This window comes from Hyla sarda, chromosome 6 (assembly GCF_029499605.1).
Source record: "Hyla sarda isolate aHylSar1 chromosome 6, aHylSar1.hap1, whole genome shotgun sequence".
Lineage (NCBI taxonomy): Eukaryota > Metazoa > Chordata > Amphibia > Anura > Hylidae > Hyla > Hyla sarda.
In genome coordinates, this window is record NC_079194.1 from 206,467,980 (window position 1) to 206,491,534 (window position 23,555).

The 23,555-nt window shown below is 40.3% G+C and overlaps 1 protein-coding gene across 2 annotated transcripts in view; it reads left to right on the forward strand.

Annotated features, from left to right (window-relative positions):
- Positions 1–20,828, forward strand: part of RPGRIP1L (RPGRIP1 like) — a 165,136-nt gene extending 144,308 nt beyond the window's left edge. The window contains exons 22-25 of one of the 2 annotated variants that reach the window (XM_056526324.1): positions 1,679–1,865; positions 7,074–7,155; positions 14,022–14,158; positions 20,149–20,828. In XM_056526324.1, the coding sequence (XP_056382299.1) occupies positions 1,679–1,865; positions 7,074–7,155; positions 14,022–14,158; positions 20,149–20,240 (498 nt within the window). In that variant the 3' untranslated portion in view covers positions 20,241–20,828. The remainder of the gene's footprint in view (positions 1–1,678; positions 1,866–7,073; positions 7,156–14,021; positions 14,159–20,148) is intronic. The other variant, XM_056526323.1, reaches the window with a different exon arrangement.
- The last annotated feature ends 2,727 nt before the right edge of the window (positions 20,829–23,555 follow it).

Sequence of the window (23,555 nt, forward strand, 5' to 3'; positions counted from 1 at the left end):
AGAGCAATCATGGAGTGTAGAGGATTGGATGAAGGTGATATTTAGTTATGAGTTACCAATCTGTATTGACCAAGGGGTGATGCTTTTCGTCATAAAGATGACTGCCTGAAAAAATCAGTCGGATTTCCCCACTTATTCATGAAGTGCAGTTAAGCGTCAGTAAAAATATCAAGGGGGATGCCAACCTTTACCTCAACAGCCAATGCACTGGTGTACACTTTTTTTTTTTTTTTTTGTAGACTTTTCTCGTTCCATTAATGTATGTAATCTCAATGACATGGCCAGCAAACAGTCCAGATCTCAAGTAGAATGAAAATTTATTTTGGAAATTAAACAGTGGTTAGATTGTAACCACTTAATGTAATGAGATTTCTTTTTTGCTACTGGTTCCATATTTTTTCCAGATGTTTAGCTATTTAACAAAGATTGTTTTGGGTCTCTTCTGTGATCTGTGTATTTGCTAAATACTCAAAATCTGGAGGATTGTGTAGTGATTCCATCATTTTGTTCCAGGGGTTCCATGTACATTTGTGTGTATATACTCAAGTATAAGCCAACCTGCGGACCTCCAGATGTTGCAAAACTACAACTCCCAGCATGCCCGGACAGCCACCGTATATACTCAAGTATAAGCCGACCCCAATATAAGCCGAGGCCCCTAATTTCACCCCAAAAACCCAGGAAAAGTTATTGACTCGACTATAAGCCTAGGGTGGGAAATAAATCATCCCCCCATGTAATCATCCAGACCCCCGTCATCATCCAGCCCCCCCCCTTCATCATCACCGCCTGTCAATCCCTTCATCAGTGGTCTTCAACCTGCGGACCTCCAGATGTTGCAAAACTACAACTCTCAGCATGCCCGGACAGCCATCGGCTGTCATTATCCCCCCCTGTCTGGATGATGACAGGGGGGGATAATGACGGGGGTCTGGATGATGACGAAGGCCGCAGTGGTCTTCAACCTGTGGACCTCCAGAGGTTTCAAAACTACAACTCCCAGCATGCCCGGACAGCCATTGGCCCTCTTCTCCGCGTTCCGGACCTGGCCCCGGACTAGTGACGTTGCCTTGACGATGACGCACAGGGATGCGCATGAACTTCCCTGTGCGTCGTCGTCAAGGCAACGTCACGGGCCCGGAGCACTGAGAAGAGGGCCCCCCCCGGTGAAGATGGACAGCCCGGAACGACTAACCCTCCCCACCGGGGAGCATAGATGGCCGAGACCAGCTCACCCTTCCTTCCCACAGAGGGGAGGTGAGTAGAAAACTAAAGGGGGTGTCTGGATGATGACTAAGGCTGCAGTGGTCTCAAACCTGCGGACCTCCAGAGATTTCAAAACTACAACTCCCAGCATGCCCGGACAGCCGATGGCTGTCCGGGCATGCTGGGAGTTGTAGTTATGAAACATCTGGAGGTCCCCAGGTTGAAGACCACTGAGAAGGGATTGACAGGTGGAGAGTTCACTCGAGTATAAGCCGAGGGGGGCGTTTTCAGCACGAAAAATCGTGCTGAAAAACTCTGCTTATACTCGAGTATATACGGTAATAGAACATAGGCTAAGTTAAAGATACGTGTCTTTATTTTTTAGTAAATTTAAATTGTTTGCTCTAAATATAAAAATATGAAATATTTGTGCAGAAATGAAATTTCTCTCTTCTTGCATTTATTCTCTTAGTTCTCAGAGAAAATCCACATTGAGATTATATCCTTGAGTTTGGATGTCTCCTCAGAAGTTGTACAGAATGATACCGTAAAGCGATTATTTGTGGAATATAAATTGTGCAGCCTTCCAGCTGAAGAGACTCCAGTTTCCCTTCCTAAACCCACCAATGGGAAGAAGATCTACTACAATTACACAAGCGGTAATTTTTTCTGGATGCTCTTAAAACAAAGTGGCACATGTGTTGCTTTACTGGGGACTGGAAACCATATAGTAAATTAAGTTAACAAGGAATAAGTGATAAATGTTGCCTTTACAATAGTATACTTAAAGGGAAGCTGTCACATTGAATATGCTGTCTGGTCTGCTAGCATCATGTTATAGAAAAGGAAGAGCTGAGCAGATTGCTGCATAGTTTTGGGGGAAAATATTTTGTATACTTTGTAACTTAAAATTCTATATGATTCCCGGCATAGGACTCTCGTGGATGGTTCTAAACAGTGACTGACAGCTATGTATTTATACACACTTGTACGGGGAAATCTGTAAGTCATTGAGTGAGCATAGAAAAGCAGGGATTTCCACAAGCAAAAATATTGCAGCATCATGTGGTAATTGGCTACCATATGCTGGGGAATTTTCACTTCCAGGAGTATAGTGATGGGAGCAAGGAAAAGTATTGCTTTTCCCTCTTCTGGATAGTTTAACTTTATTTACATTCCTTATATTCAACACTCTTAACCGGTTGCCGTCTGAGGACGAACCGGCTCATCCTGAGACTGCAAGTGGTGTATGACGTGGGCTCGCACCATACCGGCCGTCCCCCAGCTGTTTCCTGTAGCTGAGGGCCGGTGTTAATAGTAGACATGCGGCGATTACCCCAGGCGGCTATTAACCCTTTAGATCGCCGCTGTCAAAGTTGACAGCGGCGTCTAAAGGGTAATTTAAACCATCCCTGGTGATCCAGTGGGGTGGATCGCTCCCCCGCAGCGTGATCGCAGGGGGTGAACCACTGCTGAGGTAGCTGGAGGGCTTACATCTCCTCCTGTGCTGGCTGCTGTGCTGTTAATGATAAAGCCTGGTAGGGCCAGGCTTTACCAATCGAGTGCAGAGCACACAGTTCTATGAAACCACATTGATCTGTATGAGACATCTAATGATTCCTCTTAAAAGTCCCCTAAGGGGACTAAGTGTTAAAAAAATAAAATAAAAAAAATAAAAAGTTGAATAAAAAGTTTAAAAAAACACTCATTAACCCCTTCCTTATTAAAAGTTTACATCACCCCCCTTTTCCTAAATTCCATATAAAAAATATGTAACCATAATAAAAATAAACATATGTTGTATTGCCACGTGCGTAAATGTCCGAACTATAAAAATATATCGTTAAATAAACCGCACAGTCAATGGCGTACATTCAAAAAAATTCCAAACTCCAAAATAGCGTATTTTTGGTCACTTTTTATATCATGAAGAAACGAATAAAAAGCGATCAAAAATGATTTTTCAAAAACGATAAAATCAAACCTATGTACCGTATATACTCGAGTGAACTCTCCGCCCTCAGTGGTCTTCAACCTGCGTACCTCCAGATGTTTTAAAACTACAACTCCCAGCATGCCCGGACAACCATCGGCTGTCCGGGCATGCTGGGAGTTGTAGTTTTGAAACATCTGGAGGTCCGCAGGTTGAAGACCACTACCCGGGCCTTCGACATCATCCAGCCCCCCATCCCCCCTTTAGTTTTGTACTCTCCTCCGCTCGGCGGGACGTTCGGGTGAGCTGGTCCGGGCCATCTGTGGGGCAGGGACTGTCCGGTGGGGAGGGATAGTCGTTCCATCTTCACCGGGGGGCTGTCCATCTTCACCGGGGGGCTCTTCTCCGCGCTTCGGGCCCGGCCCGTTGCATCCCTGTGCGTCATCGTGAAGGCAACGTCATTATTCCGGGGCCGGGCGCGAAGCGCGGAGAAGAGGCCAATGAAGATGGACAGCCCGGAACGACTATCCCTCCCCACCAGACAGTCCCTGCAGCACAGATGGCCCTGACCAGCTCACCCGAACGTCCTGCCGAGCGGAGGGGAGTACAAAACTAAAGGGGGGATGGGGGGCTAGATGATTACGAAGGCCGCAGTGGTCATCAACCTGCGGCACTCCAGATGTTTCAAAACTACAACTCCCAGCATGCCCGGACAGCCGATGGCTGTCCAGGCATGCTGGGAGTTATAGTTTTGAAACATCTGGAGGTCCGCAGGTTGAAGACCACTGTTAAATCAGACATTGACAAGCGGTGATGATGAAGGGGGTGGTGTGGGATGATGACAGGGTAATGATGAAGGGGGGGATGATGACAGGGTGATGATGAAGGGGGGGATGATGACAGGGGGATGATGAAGGGGGAGATGATGACAGGGTAATGATGAAGGGGGGATGATGACAGGGTAATGATGAAGGGGGGATGATGACAGGGGGATGATGAAGGGGGGATGATGACAGGGTAATGATGAAGGGTGGGATGATGACAGGGTAATGATGAAGGGTGGGATGATGACAGGTGATGATGATGAGGGTGTTAATGACGGGGGTCTAGATGATTACATGGGGGGATGATGTATTTCCTACCCTAGGCTTATAGTCGAGTCAATAACTTTTCCTGGGTTTTTGGGGTGAAATTAGGAGCTCGGCTTATATTCGGGTCGGCTTATACTTGAGTATATACGGTAAGTAGGATATCTTTTTAATCGTATAGACCTACAGATTAAAGAGAGTGTGTATTTTTTACCGAAAAATGTACTGCGTAGAAACGGAAGCCTCCAAAAGTTACAAAATAGTGTTTTTTCTTCAATTTTGTCACACAATTATTATTTTTTTTCGTTTCGCCGTATATTTTTGGGTAAAATTACTGATGTCATTACAAAGTAGACTTGGTGGCACAAAAAATAAGCCATCATGGATTTTTTGGTGCAAAATTGAAAAACTTCCCTTTGGCTGGACATAATGGAGACACACCTGGGGGAGGGGGGGTGTTTGTGGTAACATACAGTACAGACCAAAAGTTTGGACACTCCTTCTCATTCAGAGTTTTCTTTATTTTCATGACTATTAAAATTGTAGATTCACACTGAAGGCATTAAAACTATGAATTAACACATGTGGAATTATATACATAACAAAAAATGTGAAAATATGTCATATTCTATGTTCTAGCCACCTTTTGCTTTGATTACTGCTTTACACACTCTTGGCATTCTCTTGATGAGCTTCAAAAGGTAGTCACCTGAAATGGTCTTCCAACAGTCTTGAAGGAGTTCCCAGAGATGCTTAGCACTTGTTGGCCCTTTTTGCCTTCACTCTGCAGTCCAGCTCACCCCAAACCATCTTGATTGGGTTCAGTTCTGGTGACTGTGGAGGCCAGGTCATCTGGCACAGCACCCCATCACTCTCCTTCTTGGTCAAATATCCCTTACACAGCCTGGAGGTGTGTTTGGGGTCATTGTCTTGTTGAAAAATAAATGATGGTCCAACTAAACGCAAACCGAATGGCATAGCATGCCGCTGCAAGATGCTGTGGTAGCCATGCTGGTTCAGTATGCCTTTAATTTTGGATAAGTCCCCAACAGTGTCACCAACAAAGCACCCCACACCATCACACCTCCTCCTCCACACCAGCACACCTGTGAAGTGAAAATCATTTCAGGTGACTACCTCTTGAATCTCAACAAGAGTGTGCAAATAAGTAATCAAAGCAAAAGGTGGCTACTTTGCAGAACCTAGAATATGACATATTTTCAGTTGTTTCACACTTTTCTGTTATGTATATAATTCCACGTGTTAATTCATAGTTTTGATGCCTTCAACGTGAATCTACAATTTTCATAGTCATGAAAATAAAGAAAACTCTAAATGAGAAGGTCTGTCCAAACTTTTGGTCTGTACTGTAGATTATTACAATCAGCAGATAGTAGTATAGTACAGCCCTCTTCCCAACAGATCAGAAAGGGAGGTATACAGTGCCCTATCTTTATGCATAGTGTTATTAGCCTGCTTTATATTGACTTTCAGCAGTACCATACAGTTGTCATAAACTCACCTACTCACTACATCACTATTATTTGATGACTCTTCTCATCTTGTTCCAACCTATACAGTAAATCTGACAAATGAGATGAAGAAAACAAATTCTTCAGCTTATAATGTCTACTTTAGTGCCTAGTGTGAATGTATTTCAAGATTCTTGGATACAGTATGAATAGTAACGTAAATGTTTAATGTAGATAATGTCATTTTTATGACTGTTATAATATAAACTTGATATACAGTGGAAGAAAAAAGTATTTGACCCCTTGATCTTTGGATAACAATGATGATTTATTAAAAGAGCTGTGCCTTAAAGGCAATTTGTTTTTTATGTATGACATTTTTTACAGGTAAAAAAAGATAGATGATTTTGTACATTTGCCCTCGGACAAAGAAATGATCAGTCTATAATTCTAATTGTAGGTTTATTTAATCAGTAAGAGACCAAATAACAAAAACATGCAGAAAAACGAATTTCAAATAAATTATGAATTGATCTGTATTTTAGTGAAATGAGCATTTTTGTAGGTCTACAATCTTGTGCCTGACATCCTTGGACAGCTCTTTGGTGTTTTCTTGTTTCTGGGGACAGGTGTCTTTTATACAGGTAACAAGGTGAGGTTAGGAGCACTCCTTTTAAGAGAGTGCTCCTTATCTCTCCTTGATATATGTTTATAGGACACCTGGGACCCTGAAATCTTGCTGACGTACGTATTTCACTGATTATTACACCAAAAATACTTACACAGCCCAGCTCCTCGCCGTCACTTGGTAATATAAACGATATTTCACCAAATACAATACACCAGTCACTATTAAAAAATATATCAATACTTAATTGTTTACAATATTAATAAAAACATACAAGTTGCATGAAAAGATAAGAGAAGATGGCACTGAGATTATACAGACATAGAAAAGAGGAGATGCTGGTCACAAATGTACATATAAAATGGAGACAATATGCAAGGTGTATCGAAGAGAAAGAATCCCATGAAAGCATGAACCATAGCAGCATAGGGATAATCCCACTTATGGGCTAGGCTAGCCACAAAACATAAGCATGAAAAAGACAGAATGAATAAACATGCAATGTGTAGATCTCACAGCACCACCTATCCCTACATACGTTTCACAAAATGGCTTCCTCGGGGGGGGGGGGGGGGTCGACTGTCCCCTGAGGAAGCCATTTTCGGAAATGTATGTAGGGGTAGGTGGTGCTGTGATCCACATGGCATACATGTTGGTATCATCATTGTTATCCAAAGATGCCATTCAATTGCTGACTTCTAAGGAATCTTGTAATGTCTAAGCCTGTTTGTTTTAAACCCCTACAGTGATTCATCTGGATAAGTCAACTAATCCCTCAAATCGAGACTCTGTAAAATCAATTCTGCAAGATCCAAACTCCAATGCAAGGTATAAACGTTTTATGTTAAATTGCTACATTATGTCAAGTTTACTTTCTGTATTACTACTCCTGCTAAAACTACAACAACTAATACCCAGCTGTCCCTTTCTATAACCAGTCTTTCACCAGAACATACAAATTTCAAGTAATAATGGTGGGTATGGTACATCGCCGGGAAAATTATGCATTGTGATTCACATTAAAATCAATGGCTGGACTTTTTGATGCATGCAAATGAGGAATACTGTACAGCAGTGGATCCCATCCAGTGTGCCTCCAGCTGTTGCAAAACTACAACTCCCAGCATGCCCTGTCTGGACATGCTGGGAGTTGTAGTTTTGCAACAGCTGGAGGTACACTGGTTGGGAAACACTGCTGTAGACAGACAAACAGGCCTGAATTTATAATTTACTACTATTTAAGTATTTTCTTTGTAGGTGTCTGGTGCAGCTTTTCCCTATTTAAGAGAACAGGTATAGGTTGCAGTACTAGACACTGCCCATTGACCAAGAGTGCCCCATGTTTTGAAGAAAGAGTATCACTTTGTTTTTCTAATCACGGACTTCCCCCTTTAATCTTTTTTTTTTTTTTTTCCTCCATCAAGTTTCTTGGCTACGACAAAGTTTCCACTGAGGTTTCTTCCTAGCGTTTCTAAATCTGGAAAATTGCCAGAAAAATTACTGCTGCTTTTTGATGTGTTTGTTGCATCGAAACGCCAATTTATTTGTGTGAAAATGCCAATATTTTGACCCTCCAGATACCACTCCATGGGTTAAAAGCAAGGCCCAGGTGACATATAAGAAATAGACTTTGTGGAAACTTAGCCTAGCATTTTTGTGCATGGACTTATACGGATGGACTTTTGTGCATGGAGATATTTAATAGGGAAAAAGTTATCTCTTATCCAAAGGATAGGGGATAAGTTTTAGGTCACTGGGTGGGTGGGGCCCCAACGCTCCCCAGGAAGGGCGCATCACGACCTCCGCACAAAGCGGTGTCCGACACACCTCCTCCTTATATTTCTGTGGGAAAGCCCAATATAGCTGAATGGCTCTGCATAGAGATACATGTACGGGGCGCGTCATGACTTGCCGCTCCTGGGGAGAGCCGAGCCCCGTACAGGAGATTGCGCGGGGGGGTCTCAGTTTTTACGTTTTTCCCCATGATACTTCTCCTATAATGTAGCTGCTGCTAATGCCACTAATAATTACAAGCCATCAATGGTTGTTTCACACAAACTATGTAATGTACGTAATAATTGTTAGCTACTGTAAGGGAAGAAAACAATATCAAGCTTTAGCTAAATTTGACAGAATTTAGAACATTTTCTTAGAGTAGACCTTTCTTGTTACTTTACCCAGAAGAAGCCAAGATCCACTTTTAATGTAATCGAATGAGGTTTATTCCGAACCTTAAACCAGTTATCTTTACAAGCAGATCATAGTTTGATCTCTGCTGCCAAGAAACATCAAAATCCACCATGTCTTGCATTCTGATCCCAGAGCCAGCCCAAAATGGAGTTTGACTGTTACACAAACCACAAATTCAAAGCATCTTGAGCATTGCCCTGCAATTAAGCCTTTTAAAGGACGACTAAAGCTTGGCCACGAAGTCTGGATGTTGAAATACAGCTTAAAGAACACATACATCTTTCTCAGTCTTAAAAGCCCTTCTTAAATTTCATAAGCTACCAAGGGTGTGTGTTTTCCACATTTTACAGAGGAAGCAGCATTTTACTGTGGTTAGTTTTGATCCAGAGTCAGGTCATACAAGGGTTTGTGGGACAGATTCCCTATTAATCACTTTGTCAAAAAAATAAATAAATAACACTTTAATTTCAGGACTGCAATAACTCCTTCATTGAGTAAAATAGTATACTGTTAGGTAACTGTGAAGAATGCCTTTTAACCAAGTAAGCCATTCGTGTAGTTATTCAGCTCACTGCTAGTCAATAATTTGTATGGTTTTAGTGTATGAATGTGTTCAATTATAGTATTTACATGGTTTCAACAAAAGCTGAAGCTTGTCAGTAAAATAGTTAATAATATTAGGTTGGACAGCAGAGCTTCTATCCTTTGTGGGAATATGTCCAACTTGGGGAGAAAATGGTGGAACCATTAAATATGGCATTTAAAGGGGTTATCCAGGAAAAAACTTTTTTTTTTATATATCAACTGGCTCCAGAAAGTTAAACAGATTTGTAAATTACTTCTGTTAAAAAATCTTAATCCTTTCAGTACTTATGAGCTTCTGAAGTTTAGGTTGTTCTTTTCTGTCTAAGTAATCTCTGATGACACGTGTCTCGGGAACCGCCCAGTTTAGAAGAGGTTTGCTATGGGAATTTGCTTCTCAATTGGGCGTTTCCCGAGACATGTGTCATCAGAGATTACTTAGACAGAAAAGAACAACCTTAACTTCAGAAGCTCATAAGTACTGAAAGGATTAAGATTTTTTAATAGAAGTAATTTACAAATCTGTTTAACTTTCTGGAACCAGTTGATATATAAAAAAAAAAAAGTTTTTTCCTGGATAACCCCTTTAATGTTCGATCAACTGTTGGAGTTTCTTCAGTCATAGAATCGTCATTGTATAGATCCTCTATGCATTCTTCTTTACAGAAAAATAAACTGCAGCTTTATATTTCTACTATGTTCACTTTGGAGAAACCATAAAAGTGAATGACAACCTTTATATTGTTGCGTCAGTTTAAGTTCCAATGCAGAGTTCCAGGTTTGTTTATTGTTTTGCCTGTATAATTCACACTCCCCACTAGTATTTCTGTAGCGCCATCTTTTTTTATCCCACCTCCACTGCATCCATACATTTCAGTGCTGCAGCTAAGTCATGTGACCATCAGTCTGTTAACTAGAAAATGACAGTGCCTAATGTGTCACTGGATGGGATCTGTCCCATGTCACCTGACTTCCTGTGAACGTCATGATTTTATCATCACCTATTAGATCCCTTCTGGCAGCTCAGATCCTTTCCGTATCTGCTCCACCCTCTTGAGTACTAACTCACATGGTAAAAACAGGCAAATCTGATTTATAATACACCAATTTCAAACAAGCCTTACATGACTTTCTCCATATTGGACAATTTTCGACAGCATCCAAAACAGGGTGTTTCTTTAGCATAGGATGTTTGGCTTTGGTAGGACGAATGGCTTAAAATGTGACACAATGTTTCAAAAATGTGCCATAATTCTGGTGCAAAATGATGGTACTGTTTATGCCAACCAATAGTTTGTCTACAATTAGATAAGACAAACTAAGAATTCAACAGATGTATCAAACTTTCTAAGCTAAGCTTACACGCTCCAATAATTAGATAGTTTTAGTAAATTTGGTCCAATGGAGTAGTTGTGTTACTATTAATTTTTTTATTTTTTATTAACCCCTTAAAGTGGTACTCCACTGGAAAACTTTTTTTTTTTTTTTTTTAAATCAACTGGTGCCAGAAAGTTAAACTTATTTGTAAATTATATACTGAAAAAAGAGTGGGTGGGCACTGCTGGAGATCGACAAGGTGTGTAACACAATTAGTATAATCGGGTGTGCGGCTGAATCAGCGGTGCTGGACACTAGTAGAGACAGTCTTTATATATGTTCACAAGGAGATAGAAAATATGTCCGCACTCACCATACCATTGTAGCGTATTTGCTTTATTGAAATCTTCAGAATTTCATGAAGAAAGCCAGTATCAAAAACACCCGAGTGCAGGGAGGGTGGAGCATCTCCATACACGGAGACTAGGAGTGGCTGTCAGGAACAACAGCACCGTTTCACATTATCCACGCATCTTCCGGTTCCATGCGTGTATGGAGCTGCTCCCCCCTCCCCTGCACTCGGGTGTTTTTGATACTGGCTTTCTACGAAATTCTGAAGATTTCAATAAAGCAAATACGCTACAACGGTATGGTGAGTGCGGACATATTTTCTATCTCCTTGTGAACATATATTTATAAATTACTTCTATTAAAAAAATCTTAATCCTTCCAGTTATTATTAGCTGCTATTTGCTCCACAGGAAGTTATTTTCTTTTTGAATTTCAAAATCCCCATAGCAAACCTGTCCTGCTCTGGACAGTTACTAACATGGACAGAGGTGTCATCAGAGAGCACTGTGGTCAGACAGAAAGGAAATTCAAAAAGAAAAGAACTTCCTGGGGAACATATAGCAGATGATTATTACTGGAAGGATTAAGATTTTTTAATAGAAGTAATTTACAAATATGCTTAACTTTCTGGCACCAGTTGATAAAAAAAAAAAAATGTTTTCCAGTGGAGTCCCCCTTTAACCTGTTAAGGACCAAAGGCATACCTGTATGTCCTGGGTCCTTTCCCTTTCTATATCGCAGGGCCTCTAACAATGGCCGAGACCCATGGCTAATAGCACGTGGCACTGATCGCTGTGCCTCGCTCTATTAACCCTTTAGATGCGTCGTTCAAAGTTGATCGCCACGTCTAAAGTGAAACTAAACTATCCCCGGCTAGCTCAGGGGGCTGTTTGGGACCACCGCGGTGAAATCGCAGCATCCCGAACAGCTGTAGGACACGAGGAGGGTCCCCTTATCTGCCTCCTGGTGTCCGATCGCCGAATGACTGCTCCGTGCCTGAGATCCAGGCATGAGCAGTCAAACGGCAGAATCATCAGTGTAAAAGATCAGTGTGTGCATTGTTATAGTCCCCTATGGGAGCTATAACATTGCAAAAAAAAAAGTTAATAAAGATCATTTGCCCCTTAAAAGTTTGAATCACCATCCTTTTCCCATTTAAAAAAACAAACAAACTGTGTAAATAAAAATAAACATGTGGTATCGCCGTGTGCTGAAATGTCCAGATTAAAAAAATATATAGTTAAACGGCACGGTCAATGGCGTACGCACAAAAAAATTCCGACGTTTAAAATAGTGTATTTTTGGTCACTTTTTATAATCATGAAAAAATGAATAAAAAGCGATCAAAAAGTCCGATCAATACAAATGGTACTGCTTAAAACTTTGGATCACGGCATCAGGTTGAGCCCTCAAACCTCCCCATATGCGAAAAAATTAAAAAGATATAAGGGTCAGAAGATGAAAATTTTACAAAATCAAACCTTTATAAGTAGGGTATCATTTTAATCGTATGGACCTACAAAATAAAGATAAGATGTCATTTTTACCAAAAAATTTACTGCGTAGAAACGGAAGCCACCAAAATTTTCAAAATTGTGTTTTTTTTCTTCCATTTTGTCGTACAATGATGTTCTTTTCCGTTATGTTGTAGATTTTGGGGTAAAATGACTGATGTCATTACAAAGTAGAATTGGTGGTGCAAAAAATAAGCCATCATATGGATTTTTAGGTGCAAAATTGAAAGAGTTATGATTTTTTAAAGGTAAGGAAGAAAAAATGAAAGTGCAAAATCTGAAAAAAAAAAAAGGGGTTAAGGATGCAGCCAATTTTATTTTAGCGTTTTCGTTTTTTCCTCCTTGCCTTCTAAAAATCATAACTCTTTTATATTTCCATCCACAGACCATGGGAGGGCTTATATTTTGCGTTACCAATTGTGCTTTGTAATGACATCACTCATTTTACCATAAAATGTACGGCGAAACCAAAAAATTATTATGTGTGTAAGGAAATCTAAATTTAGCAAATTTTGGAGGGTTTCGTTTTTACACTGTACACTTTACAGTTTATTCTGTGGGTTAATATGGTTAAAATGATACCCATGATTACATAATTTTTTATTATTGTACTGCTCTTAAAATAAACTTTACAAAATAAGTACGGTATGTTTAAAATTGCCCTATTTTGACCACCTATAACTTTTTCACTTTTCCATATACAGGAATGTATGAGAGTTCGTCTTTTGCACTGTGATCTGTTTTTTGTACCACTTTTGCTTATATGTGACTATTTTATTGCATATTATTATTATTATTATTATTATTATTATTATTGGAATGCAATGTCACCAAAACACAGCAATTTCTTTTTAAGTTTACGCCGTTCACTGTATCATTAGATTGCTAATACTGTTCAGTGCTAGGCATTATCGTATTAAGTATTATCGGTGATCTTCTTCTCTGGTCTGCTCAATGCCAGACCAGAGGAGTAGACCCTGAGAAAGAAGCGGAGGCAGATAAGGAGCCATCTGGCCACCATCTTAGATGATCGGATCCCTTGGGCCATGCCGTGGGCGATCAGATCATCCTTTCAAAGTGCCGCATAGCCACAGATGCTGTGATCTGTATTGATCACAGTATCTGAGAGGTTAATTGCGGACACCAGCTCGATCACTGATGACCCACATTACCGGCAGTTCCCTGGCTGCTGTTCCGGTGCTCGCATCATGTACGGGACTTAATGTATGTCCTGGTGCACAAAGTCCCCAGCAGATCAGGACATACATTTACATCCAATGTCCTTAGGGGGTTAAAGGGGTACTCCACCCCTTTAAGATATACAAATATGCAATGGTAGTAAAAGCAAAAACTAAAGGTTTTAAAAAAAAAAAATTGTTAAGGCAAAAATAGTTGTTCCTAACAAATGGGTGGAACATAATGGGTCAATCACAACCTCTCCTCCCCGATTTTCCTCTATTACCCTTAAATGTCCACACTGCGTTTTGGCACAAAACTATACTCACATACCTCATATCTGAGTGCATGGCAACACAAATTGCCAAACCTTTCTGGGCTTCTGTTCTTTTGTACATCTGAATGTTTAAACTTTCACTACATTGAAATAGACTAAATCCAGTAAACCAACTTGATTGGTTAGATTGTTTTCATGTGACACAGTTTCATATATTTGCCAAGGTACATTTTTAATTAAATTTGCTTTATTGTCTATACTGTCAATTCTTGTTTTCTGTCTATCAGCGTTAAATTCACAGTGGTTAGTGATCCACTCCCCGAAGATGAGCAGGACCTGGAGTGTGACGACATAGGCTTTAGTAGTGTCAGCCTGAGAGAAATATTACAGACAGGTCAAGACATCATCAACAGAGACCTTGAAAGTAGGTGTCTTCTGCATGTCTCCACCTTTACACCCCAATTGAAATTATGATAATATATACGTTATATATACACTGCTCAAAAAAAAAAAAGGGAACACTAAGATAACACATCCTAGATCTGAATGAATGAACTAATTGTATAAAATACTTTTGTCTTTACATAGTTGAATGTGCTGACAACAAAATTACACATTATCTATTGAAATCAAATTTATCAACCCATGGAGGTCTGGATATGAAGTCACACTCAAAATCAAAGTGGAAAACCACACTACAGCCTGATCCAACTTTGATGTAATGTCCTTAAAACAAGTCAAAATGAGGCTCAGTAGTGTGTGTGGCCTCCACGTGCTCATATGACCTCCCTACAATGCCTGGGCATGCTCCTGATGAGGTGGTGGATGGTCTCCTGAGAGATGTCCTCCCAGACCTGGACTAAAGCATCCACCAACTCCTGGACAGTCTGCGGTGCAACGTGGCATTGGTGGATGGAGTGAGACATGATGTCCCAGATGTGCTCAATCAGATTCAGGTCTGGGGAATGGGAGGGCCAGTCCATAGCATCAATGCCTTCCTCTTGCAGGAACTGCTGACACACTCCAGCCACATGAGGTCTAGCATTGTCTTGCATTAGTAGGAACCCAGGGCCAACCGCACCAGCATATGGTCTCACAAGGGGTCTGAGGATCTCATCTCGGTACCTAATGGCAGTCAGGCTACCTCTGGCAAGCACATGGAGGGCTCTGCGCCCCCCCCCCCCCAAAGAAATGCCACCCCACACCATTACTGACCCATCGCCAAACCGGTAATGCTGGAGGATGTTGCAGGCAGCAGAACGTTCTCCACGGCGTCTCCCGACTCTGTCACGTCTGTCACATGTGCTCAGTGTGAACCTGCTTTCATCTGTGAAGAGCACAGGGTGCCAGTGGCGAAATTGCTAATCTTGGTGTTCTCTGGCAAATACCAAATGTCCTGCACGGTGTTGGACTGTAAGCACAACCCCCACCTGTGGACGTCGGGCCCTCATACAACCCTCATAGAGTCTGTTTCTGACCGTTTGAGTTGACCTATGCACATTTGTGGCCTGCTGGAGGTCATTTTGTAGGGCTCTGGCAGTGCTCCTCCTTAAACAAAAGCGGTCCTGCGGCTGGGTTGTTTCCCTCCTACGGCCTCCTCCATGTCTCCTGATGTACTGGCCTGTCTCCTGGTAGTGCCTCCTTACTCTGGACACTACGCTGACAGACGCAGCAAACCTTCTTGCCACAGCTCGCATTGATGTGCCATCCTGGATGAGCTGCACTACCTGAGCCACTTGTGTGGGATCTAGACTCCGTCTTTTGCTACCACTAGAGTGAAAGCACTGCCAGCATTCAAAAGTGACCAAAACATCAGCCAGGAAGCATAGGAACTGAGAAGTGGTCTTTGGTCACCACCTGCAGAACCACTCCTTTATTGGGGGTGTCTTGCTAATTGCCAATAATTTCCACATGTTGTCTGTTCCATTGCACAACAGCATGTGAAATTGATTGTCAATCAGTGTTGCTTCCTGAGTGGACAGTGTGATTTCACAGAAGTGTCATTGACTTGGAGTTACATTGTGTTGTTTCAGTGTTCCCTCTATTTTTTTTGAGCAGTGCGTGTGTGTGTGTGTGTGTGTGTGTGTGTATATATATATATATATATATATATATATATATATATGTAATCAGATTTTAATGCAGGCAACATCCAACTGAAGCTGACTAGCTGTGATGCAATAGTAACCAGAGCACAAGACATCTGGAAGTAATTTGCTTTTCACTTGAAGATAAAAATGCTTTAATGTTTTGCTAAGCTTCTCTTCCCAACTTTCTTGTTAGTTTAGGTTTAATCTTCTGATGGCTTCTGAAATTGAGTTTGACAACCTGTGTGCTCAAATTCAGTATATTTCTTGCCCAAATGATTATGAAGCTGTAGTTTGACAGGTTAAACAAGAGTTAACAAGTAAATGCTTATTTTTGTAGGTTTAGGTTTCAGTTCTAAGATGCCTCACATTGAACTCTCACCAAGATCACCTATGAATCTTTACTTAAAACTATGACAATTATTTGGAAAGTGTCTTGTCTCCTAAGATTGAATTTACGATGTCAGCAAATATTCAGTTTGGAATGTCTACAAATCAGAAAAAATTGTGGCATTCTAGTGGTTATAAATGAATATTGCTGTATTGATCAGTTAAATAAATGCAAAGTAAACTGTATGTATTAAAGGAGTTACTCCACAATCTGGAGGCCAAAAATGGACCCCAGGTCGGTCAGAGCAATTCCTAATTGTCTGTCAGATTTACACTGACAGACAATACATTACAATACCTCTGTATAGTATAGTGTTATGTCTAAGTGATCTGGAAACTAGACATCCACTTCCCCTAGTAGAACAAAAATAGTAAAAAATTAAGAAAAAATGTAAGAAAAACCATACATTGCCTTTTTTTCACTCACAAAGTATTTTTCCAGAGAAGAAAAACAACTATACATTGATGGTATTAATGCATTTATAATTACCTGTAATCTTTGTGAAAACAAATCTCAATATTACTGGTTTTTGTTCATCCCGCCACATTCTCAAGTTAAAACAGAATAAAAAGTGATCCAAATGGCATATGATCCCTTAAATGGTACCAAAAACATCTTCAGCTTGTTTACTAAAACTTAGCCCTTAAAATGGTGTAAGTGAAAATTATAAGTAAAACAAAAAAAATACATCTTTGTTATGAAATTTTTTTCTAAAAAAAAATAAAAATAAGAAAAAAATGTGTTATGCAGAAGTACACAAACTTAATTTATAAATTTAGTATTACTGTAATGAAAATTCATACTGTGGGAGATCGCTTAAAAAAGAGAAAAGCAAAATGTACCCAAGGGTTTAAAGGGGTACCCCGATATTTTTTTTTTTTTTTTTTAAATAAACTTATGCCACAAAGTTAAACAGATTTGTAAATTGCTTCTATTTAAAAATCTTAATCCTACCAGTACTTATCAGCTGCTGTATGCTACCACAGGAAGGTCTTTTCTTTTTGAATTTCCTTTTTGTCTTACAACAGTGCTCTCTGCTGACACCTCTGTCCATTTTAGGAACTGTCCAGAGTACAAGCATATCCCCATAGCAAACCTATCCTGCTCCAGACAGTTCCTAACATGGACAGAGGTGTCAGCAGAGAGCACTGTGATCAGACAGAAAGGAAATTAAAAAAGAAAATAACTTCCTGTGAAGCATACAGCAGCTGATAAGCACTGGCAGGATTAAGATTTTTAAATAGAAGTAATTTACAAATCTGCTTAAAGGAGTAGTCCAGTGGTGACTCAGTGGTGAACAACTTATCCCCTATCTTAAGGATAGGGGATAAGTTGCAGATCGCGGGGGGTCCGACTGCTGGGGCCCCCTGCGATCTCCTGTACGGAGCCCCGACAGCCCACGGGAAGGGGGCGTGTCGACCTCCGCACGAAGCGGCGGCCTACACCCCCCCTCAATACAACTCTATGGCAGAGCCGAAGCGCTGCCTTCGGCAATCTCCGGCTCTGCCATAGAGATGTATTGAGGGGGCGTGTCGGCCGCCGCTTCGTGCGGGGTTCGACACCCGCTATCTGGCCGGAGAGCCTGGCCCCCGTACAGAGAGATCGCAGGGGGCCCCAGCGGTCGGACCCCCTGCGATCTCAAACTTATCCCCTATCCTTAGGATAGGGGATACGTTTTTCACCACTGGACTACCCCTTTAACTTTCTGGCAGCAGTGCTTAACCCCATTAAGTCCCTTTAACCATCAACTCAGTAAACTCTTTTTAAATTCACTTACTAATCAAGAACTTCTCCTGACATGTCCATTTGGTAAAAAAAACAAAAAAAATCTATACCCCATGCAATAACAATTCTGGTTCCACTTTTCTTAGAACTATGTGTTATGCGCCATTCCTCTATTTTACCTTCTAGAAGTTTATAAATAAATTGACCATTGGATGTTATTATTCCCTTGTCAAAGAGGGTCATCCCTACACAGCCTGGTACTAACTGCACTGATTTGACAGGATCAGACTGTAAGGACACACCCAGTTGTCAATGTATTCATAAACGTGTTTGTAAAAACTAAATGGATAAAGGGTGCTTAGCATTCTTATATGGGGAATACAATTATTTAAGTAAGCAGACATGTCATCAGAACTCTTATAACAAACATTATTAAAAGCTGTACCCAGTGTGTGTGACCTAGAGCCTTCAGCTCTAGAGACTTACACCAGTTGAGGTCACTTACTGCACTTGCTGTAGTCTTTTTATGCCTCAATATGGAGCTCGGCAGTTCCACCTCAGATAACTTTAAAGTAATCCTGTACTAGAGGAAAAGGGAATGCTCAGCCTTATCCAACCTTCCCACCATTCAAAAAAAAAAAATCCAGGTCTCTAACAAAACAAATCAAGGACAAAGTTGGTTTAAGACAAAGTTGGTTCACTGAGCAAAAACCCAGCTTCCTTGTACATTCCATCTCATTTTGGTATGAACTACACTACCTCCTGTACTCTTCATGCTTCGGCCTACACACGCTGGGACACATACTTATACTGTATAAACATCGCCCAAATAGCCCAAACATGAGCCAAACTTATGACATTGCTTCATGCTGTAGACTGTCTAGGCAAAGTTTAGAACACCTATTAGTTGGCTTACTTTTTACCATAATTTTAGCACAGTTGTGCACACTGCGTTCTTATCAAGCCACATGCCTTTTCCACTAAGAAATGTAATTTTCCTTTAGGCCATGCCCCTATGCCGAGACGTGTTTGAAAAGTGCACACATTGGGGGACATGTAGCAAAGATTTTACCCCTGTTTTGTGTGTATTTTTTTGCGCAAAATTTTGCGCAAGCCCTTTTTTTGCGCATTTTTTTTGCGCACGTTTTGGTAGAGCATGTCCTCCAGATGTGGCTGAATCAGGGTACCTTGGAGTGACATCTATAGTACACATGGATTTATTAACTGCGTACTTTTTTTTTTACACCAAAAATTTTGCCGCAAGTGCTGTTTTTTTTGCGCAAATATAATCCATCTTGGACTTAACGTAGCAAGATGCTCTAAATCATTGATTCTATTTTCCAAAGAGTGGATTTAGGAGATTACTATATTTACCGGCAATTTATGAAGCTCATTGCGCTTGATTGATAAATTTAGCGCTTCTGCACATAATTTAGAATTCGGGAAAAGGGGTAAACTGCTTCTACCATACACAAATAATGATACATGTCTCCCATTGTTAAATCTTATTCAATTCCTATAAACCAGTCCTTTTAAGACAAATTATGCCATCATTCTGGCACATTTGCAGTAGATAATCTGCTTGACTATATATATATATATATATATATATATATATATATATATATATATATATATATATATATATATACACACACACACACATATATATACATACATACATTATAAAAGTCATTATTTCCCAAATGTAAACTTGAATTTCTGCAACTCCAGTACATGGGTATGTTGTCTCTTGTATTGAAAGGTGGCCAACCCCCAAAAAAACATCGCAAGCAAACTCTACAAAAACTTTTTTTATTGAGTGTCTTTTGCCAAAGGCAAGAAGCACTTTTCATGCTATCCCAACCCATCTGTCTTTCATATCTTCACAATAAACAAGGGTATGTCACATGGCTTATTTTGAAAGTGTTCCATGACGGAATCCACAGCAGTCAGTAAATGAAATCATGCCAGGCTAGGAGGGTTACCTTATACAAGCCACTTTGTTTTATTATTGATAAATGCCATAATCATTGATAATGCATGTTTGGATGACACAATAGTTTAGTATGAGGGTCTATTATAGATAACTGGCTTTATGTCTAAAGAGTAAAAAGCCTTTAGCAAAATTGTTGTTTTGTTAACTATATATATATATATATATATATATATATATATATTTTTTTTTTTTTTTTCTCCTTCCTGATCTAGTTTATGATTCAGTGTCTGGAGAGAATATAATTGGTAAGATGACCGTGACAGTGGAAGCTGCAGAGACGCTTCGCTTCATGATGCGGGATTAAAAAGACTTGGCTATGTATGGAAAAGGGATTGCAGAACTTTGTTGCTTCCTCCAGATTTGTTCCAGTTTTGATTCTAAAAAACAGCTTTTAATATGTTGATAGTAAAGTGAATTTAATAGAGAAATCCAGGCCACATATCGCTTACCCTAACCCACGTTTTTCACTTTAATAATCAAATTCTTGTTGTTTTCAATCAAGCGCAAAGTCTCATAAATATTTAACAGTTTCTAAAAGAGGTTCTCTGCATGAAATACTTGGCAGATGTTTATACTGCAAGAATGTGAGCTACAATGCTCATTTGGTGTTATGTAGACAGTTATACAATTGTTGTCCTTTAAAATTAATTTGTCACCCTAGTTTACCTGGCAAAAGGAAATTTGTTTGGACTGGCCTCTAAAAAGAAAAAAAAAATCGTAAATGGAAATCGTATTTATATTACCCTAGGTTTTTAGCACTGTTTTGATATTGATAAGATTGTATAATGATTCATGTAGAGAGTTTTTATATGTGACAAACAATATGCACTTTTATTTTGCTTTATTTGCATATTTATGGTGATAAAAATATAACAATTTGTAAAAAAAAAATTTATTTGTTGGTTTATTATTTTTTACTGTGTATTGGGACATGAATACATTTGATGGCCGATGTGGTTCCAAACATACAAACATATTGTAACATATAGTAAAATAGTTTGGAAGGTTGAAAAAAAAAAACAGAGTTCACCAAGTTCCACCTATATCCCTTATCAGTCCCTACTGAGTTGATCCAGAGGAAGGTAAAAAACCCTCATACTAGAGGTAAAAATTCCGTCAGAATAAATCCCTGGATCAATGTTCTGTCCCTATAAATCTAGTATACATAACCAGCGATGTTATTACCCTCCAAAAATGCATCAGACCCCTTTTGAACTCTTTTAGAGTTCACCATGACCACCTCCTCTGGCAGAGAGTTATATAGTCTCACTGCTCTTACAGTAAAGAACCGCTGTCTGTGCTGGTGTAGAAACCTTCTTTCATCAAGATGTAGAGGATGCCCCCTTGTTATAGATACAGTCCTGGGTATAAATAGAAGATCATGGGAGAGATCTCTGTACTGTCCCCTGATATATTTATGCAAAGTTATTTGGTCTCCCCTAAGCCTTCTTTATTCTAAACTAAATAACCCTAATTCTGATAATCTTTCTGGGTACTGTAGTCCTCCCATTCCCCGTATTACTCTGGTTGCCCGTCTTTGAACCCTGTTCAGCTCCACTATATCTTTCTTATACACTGGTGCCCAGTACTGTACACAGTATTGTATGTGTGGTCTGACTAGTATTTGTTCAACGGTAGAATGATTTCCTTTCACGGGCATCTATGCCCCTATTGATGCACCCCATGATTTTATTTGCCTTGGCAGCAGCTGCCCGACACTGGTCACTACAGCTAAATTTACTGTTAACTAAGACTCCCAAGTCCTTTTCCACGTCAGTCGTCCCAAACGTTCTCCCATTTAATACATAATCCCAGCCTGGATTATTCTTCCCCATGTGCATTACCTTACATTTATCAGTGTTGAAGCTCATCTGCCACTTCCCAGCCCAAATCTCCAACCTATCCAGATCCATTTATAACAGTGCACTGTCCTCTATTGTGTTGACTATTTTACAGAGTCTAGTATCTTCTGCTAAGATTGCTACTTTGCTATTCAACCCCTCTACTAGATCATTAATGAATATATTAAATAGAATAGGACCCAAGACCGACCCCTGTGGTACACAACTAGTAACAGTCGCCCAATCAGAATAAGTACCATTAATAACCACCCTCTGTTTCCTATCACTTAGCCAGTTACTTACCCACTTACACACATTCTCCCCCAGCCAATCCTTCTCATTTTATGCACCAATCTTTTATGTGGCACCGTATCAGATGCTTTGGAAAAATCCAGATATACGACATCCAGCGATTCCACCTGGTCAAGTCTGGAGCTCACCTCATAAAAGCTGATCAGGTTAGTTTGACAGGACCGATCCCTCATAAACCCATGCTGATATGGGGTCATACATTTATTTTTATCAAGATGCTCCAAAATATCATCCCTTAGAAAACCCTCAAACAATTTACATACAACAGAGGTTAGACTAACAGGTCTATAATTCCCAATAAAATAAATATTGGCACCACTTTTGCCATGCACCAGGCCTGGGGAACTTTCCCTGTCACTATAGGGAAGTCCTTGCATATTAAAAAATAGGGGTCTATCTATTACATTACTTAATTCCTTTAAAACACGGGAATGAATGCCATCTGGACCTGGTGATTTGTCTATTTTGATTGTTTGTAGGCTGCACTGTACTTTTTCCTAGGTTTGACAGGTGACCTGTACTGGGGAGTTTACCTTATCTCCCTGTATTTCACCTGGCATTTCATTTTCCTCGGTGAATACAGTGTAAATCACGTCATTAAGGAAAAATGACTGCTTACCCCAGAAAAGCTCTAAGGTTAGGGCCAATAGTTTATATTAACATAGATCATCAGGTTGGAAAAAGACAAACGTCCATCAAGTTCAACCCTACTATGTTGTTCCAGAGGGGCCTCCTTTTTCTGCTGTTCATTGCCTTTTTAAGGAAATCTGTCTCTGGTAACAGCTAGATCAGGATGGAATGCAGGAAGTGGGAGAGGGCCTAGCCACTGCCATGTGCAGGAGTGAGAGAGAGGCTTTGTACCTGTAAGCGGTGTCTGTTCTCCAGAAGATCTGCACTGTCCCTGAAAGTTAAACCAAGGCTTTGTTCTCAGCAGGTGCAGCTCAGTGCTTAGTGTAATACCTTCCTTGCTGTGCTTGTGCTGAATGTACACAGCCCTGCTTCCTTTCTTTCAAGGCTTGTCTTCATTAACAGTTCAGTGCTTAGTGTTAGCCTGTCCTTGCTGTGGTGCTGCTGCTGTTTAATTCATGCCTGCTCAAACAGCACTTTGCAAAACCAGTGCATTAGTACAACTTTCTCTCCTCACATGCCATCTGTAGTACTCCAGAGTGCCAGCCTGTTTAGCGCCCTTTCACCAACACTATGAGATTGGCATAGCAGAGAACAATAGATCCTGTGCTCTGTTTGGACTGACAATTAACTGAAGTTCTGTGTGCATACTACTCATAAACATCAGCTCTGGTCATGCCCCCTGAAATGGAGAGAATCAGAAAAAGCTGTGTACCAAGGAGGGGGCTTTTAGGAGCTCAATAACAGCAGTAAGAGCTGAAAAATCACATTGTCACCAATTGTCACCACAGTGGTGGAACAAACCATGAAGGCATTTATACACATGGATTTCTGCCCTA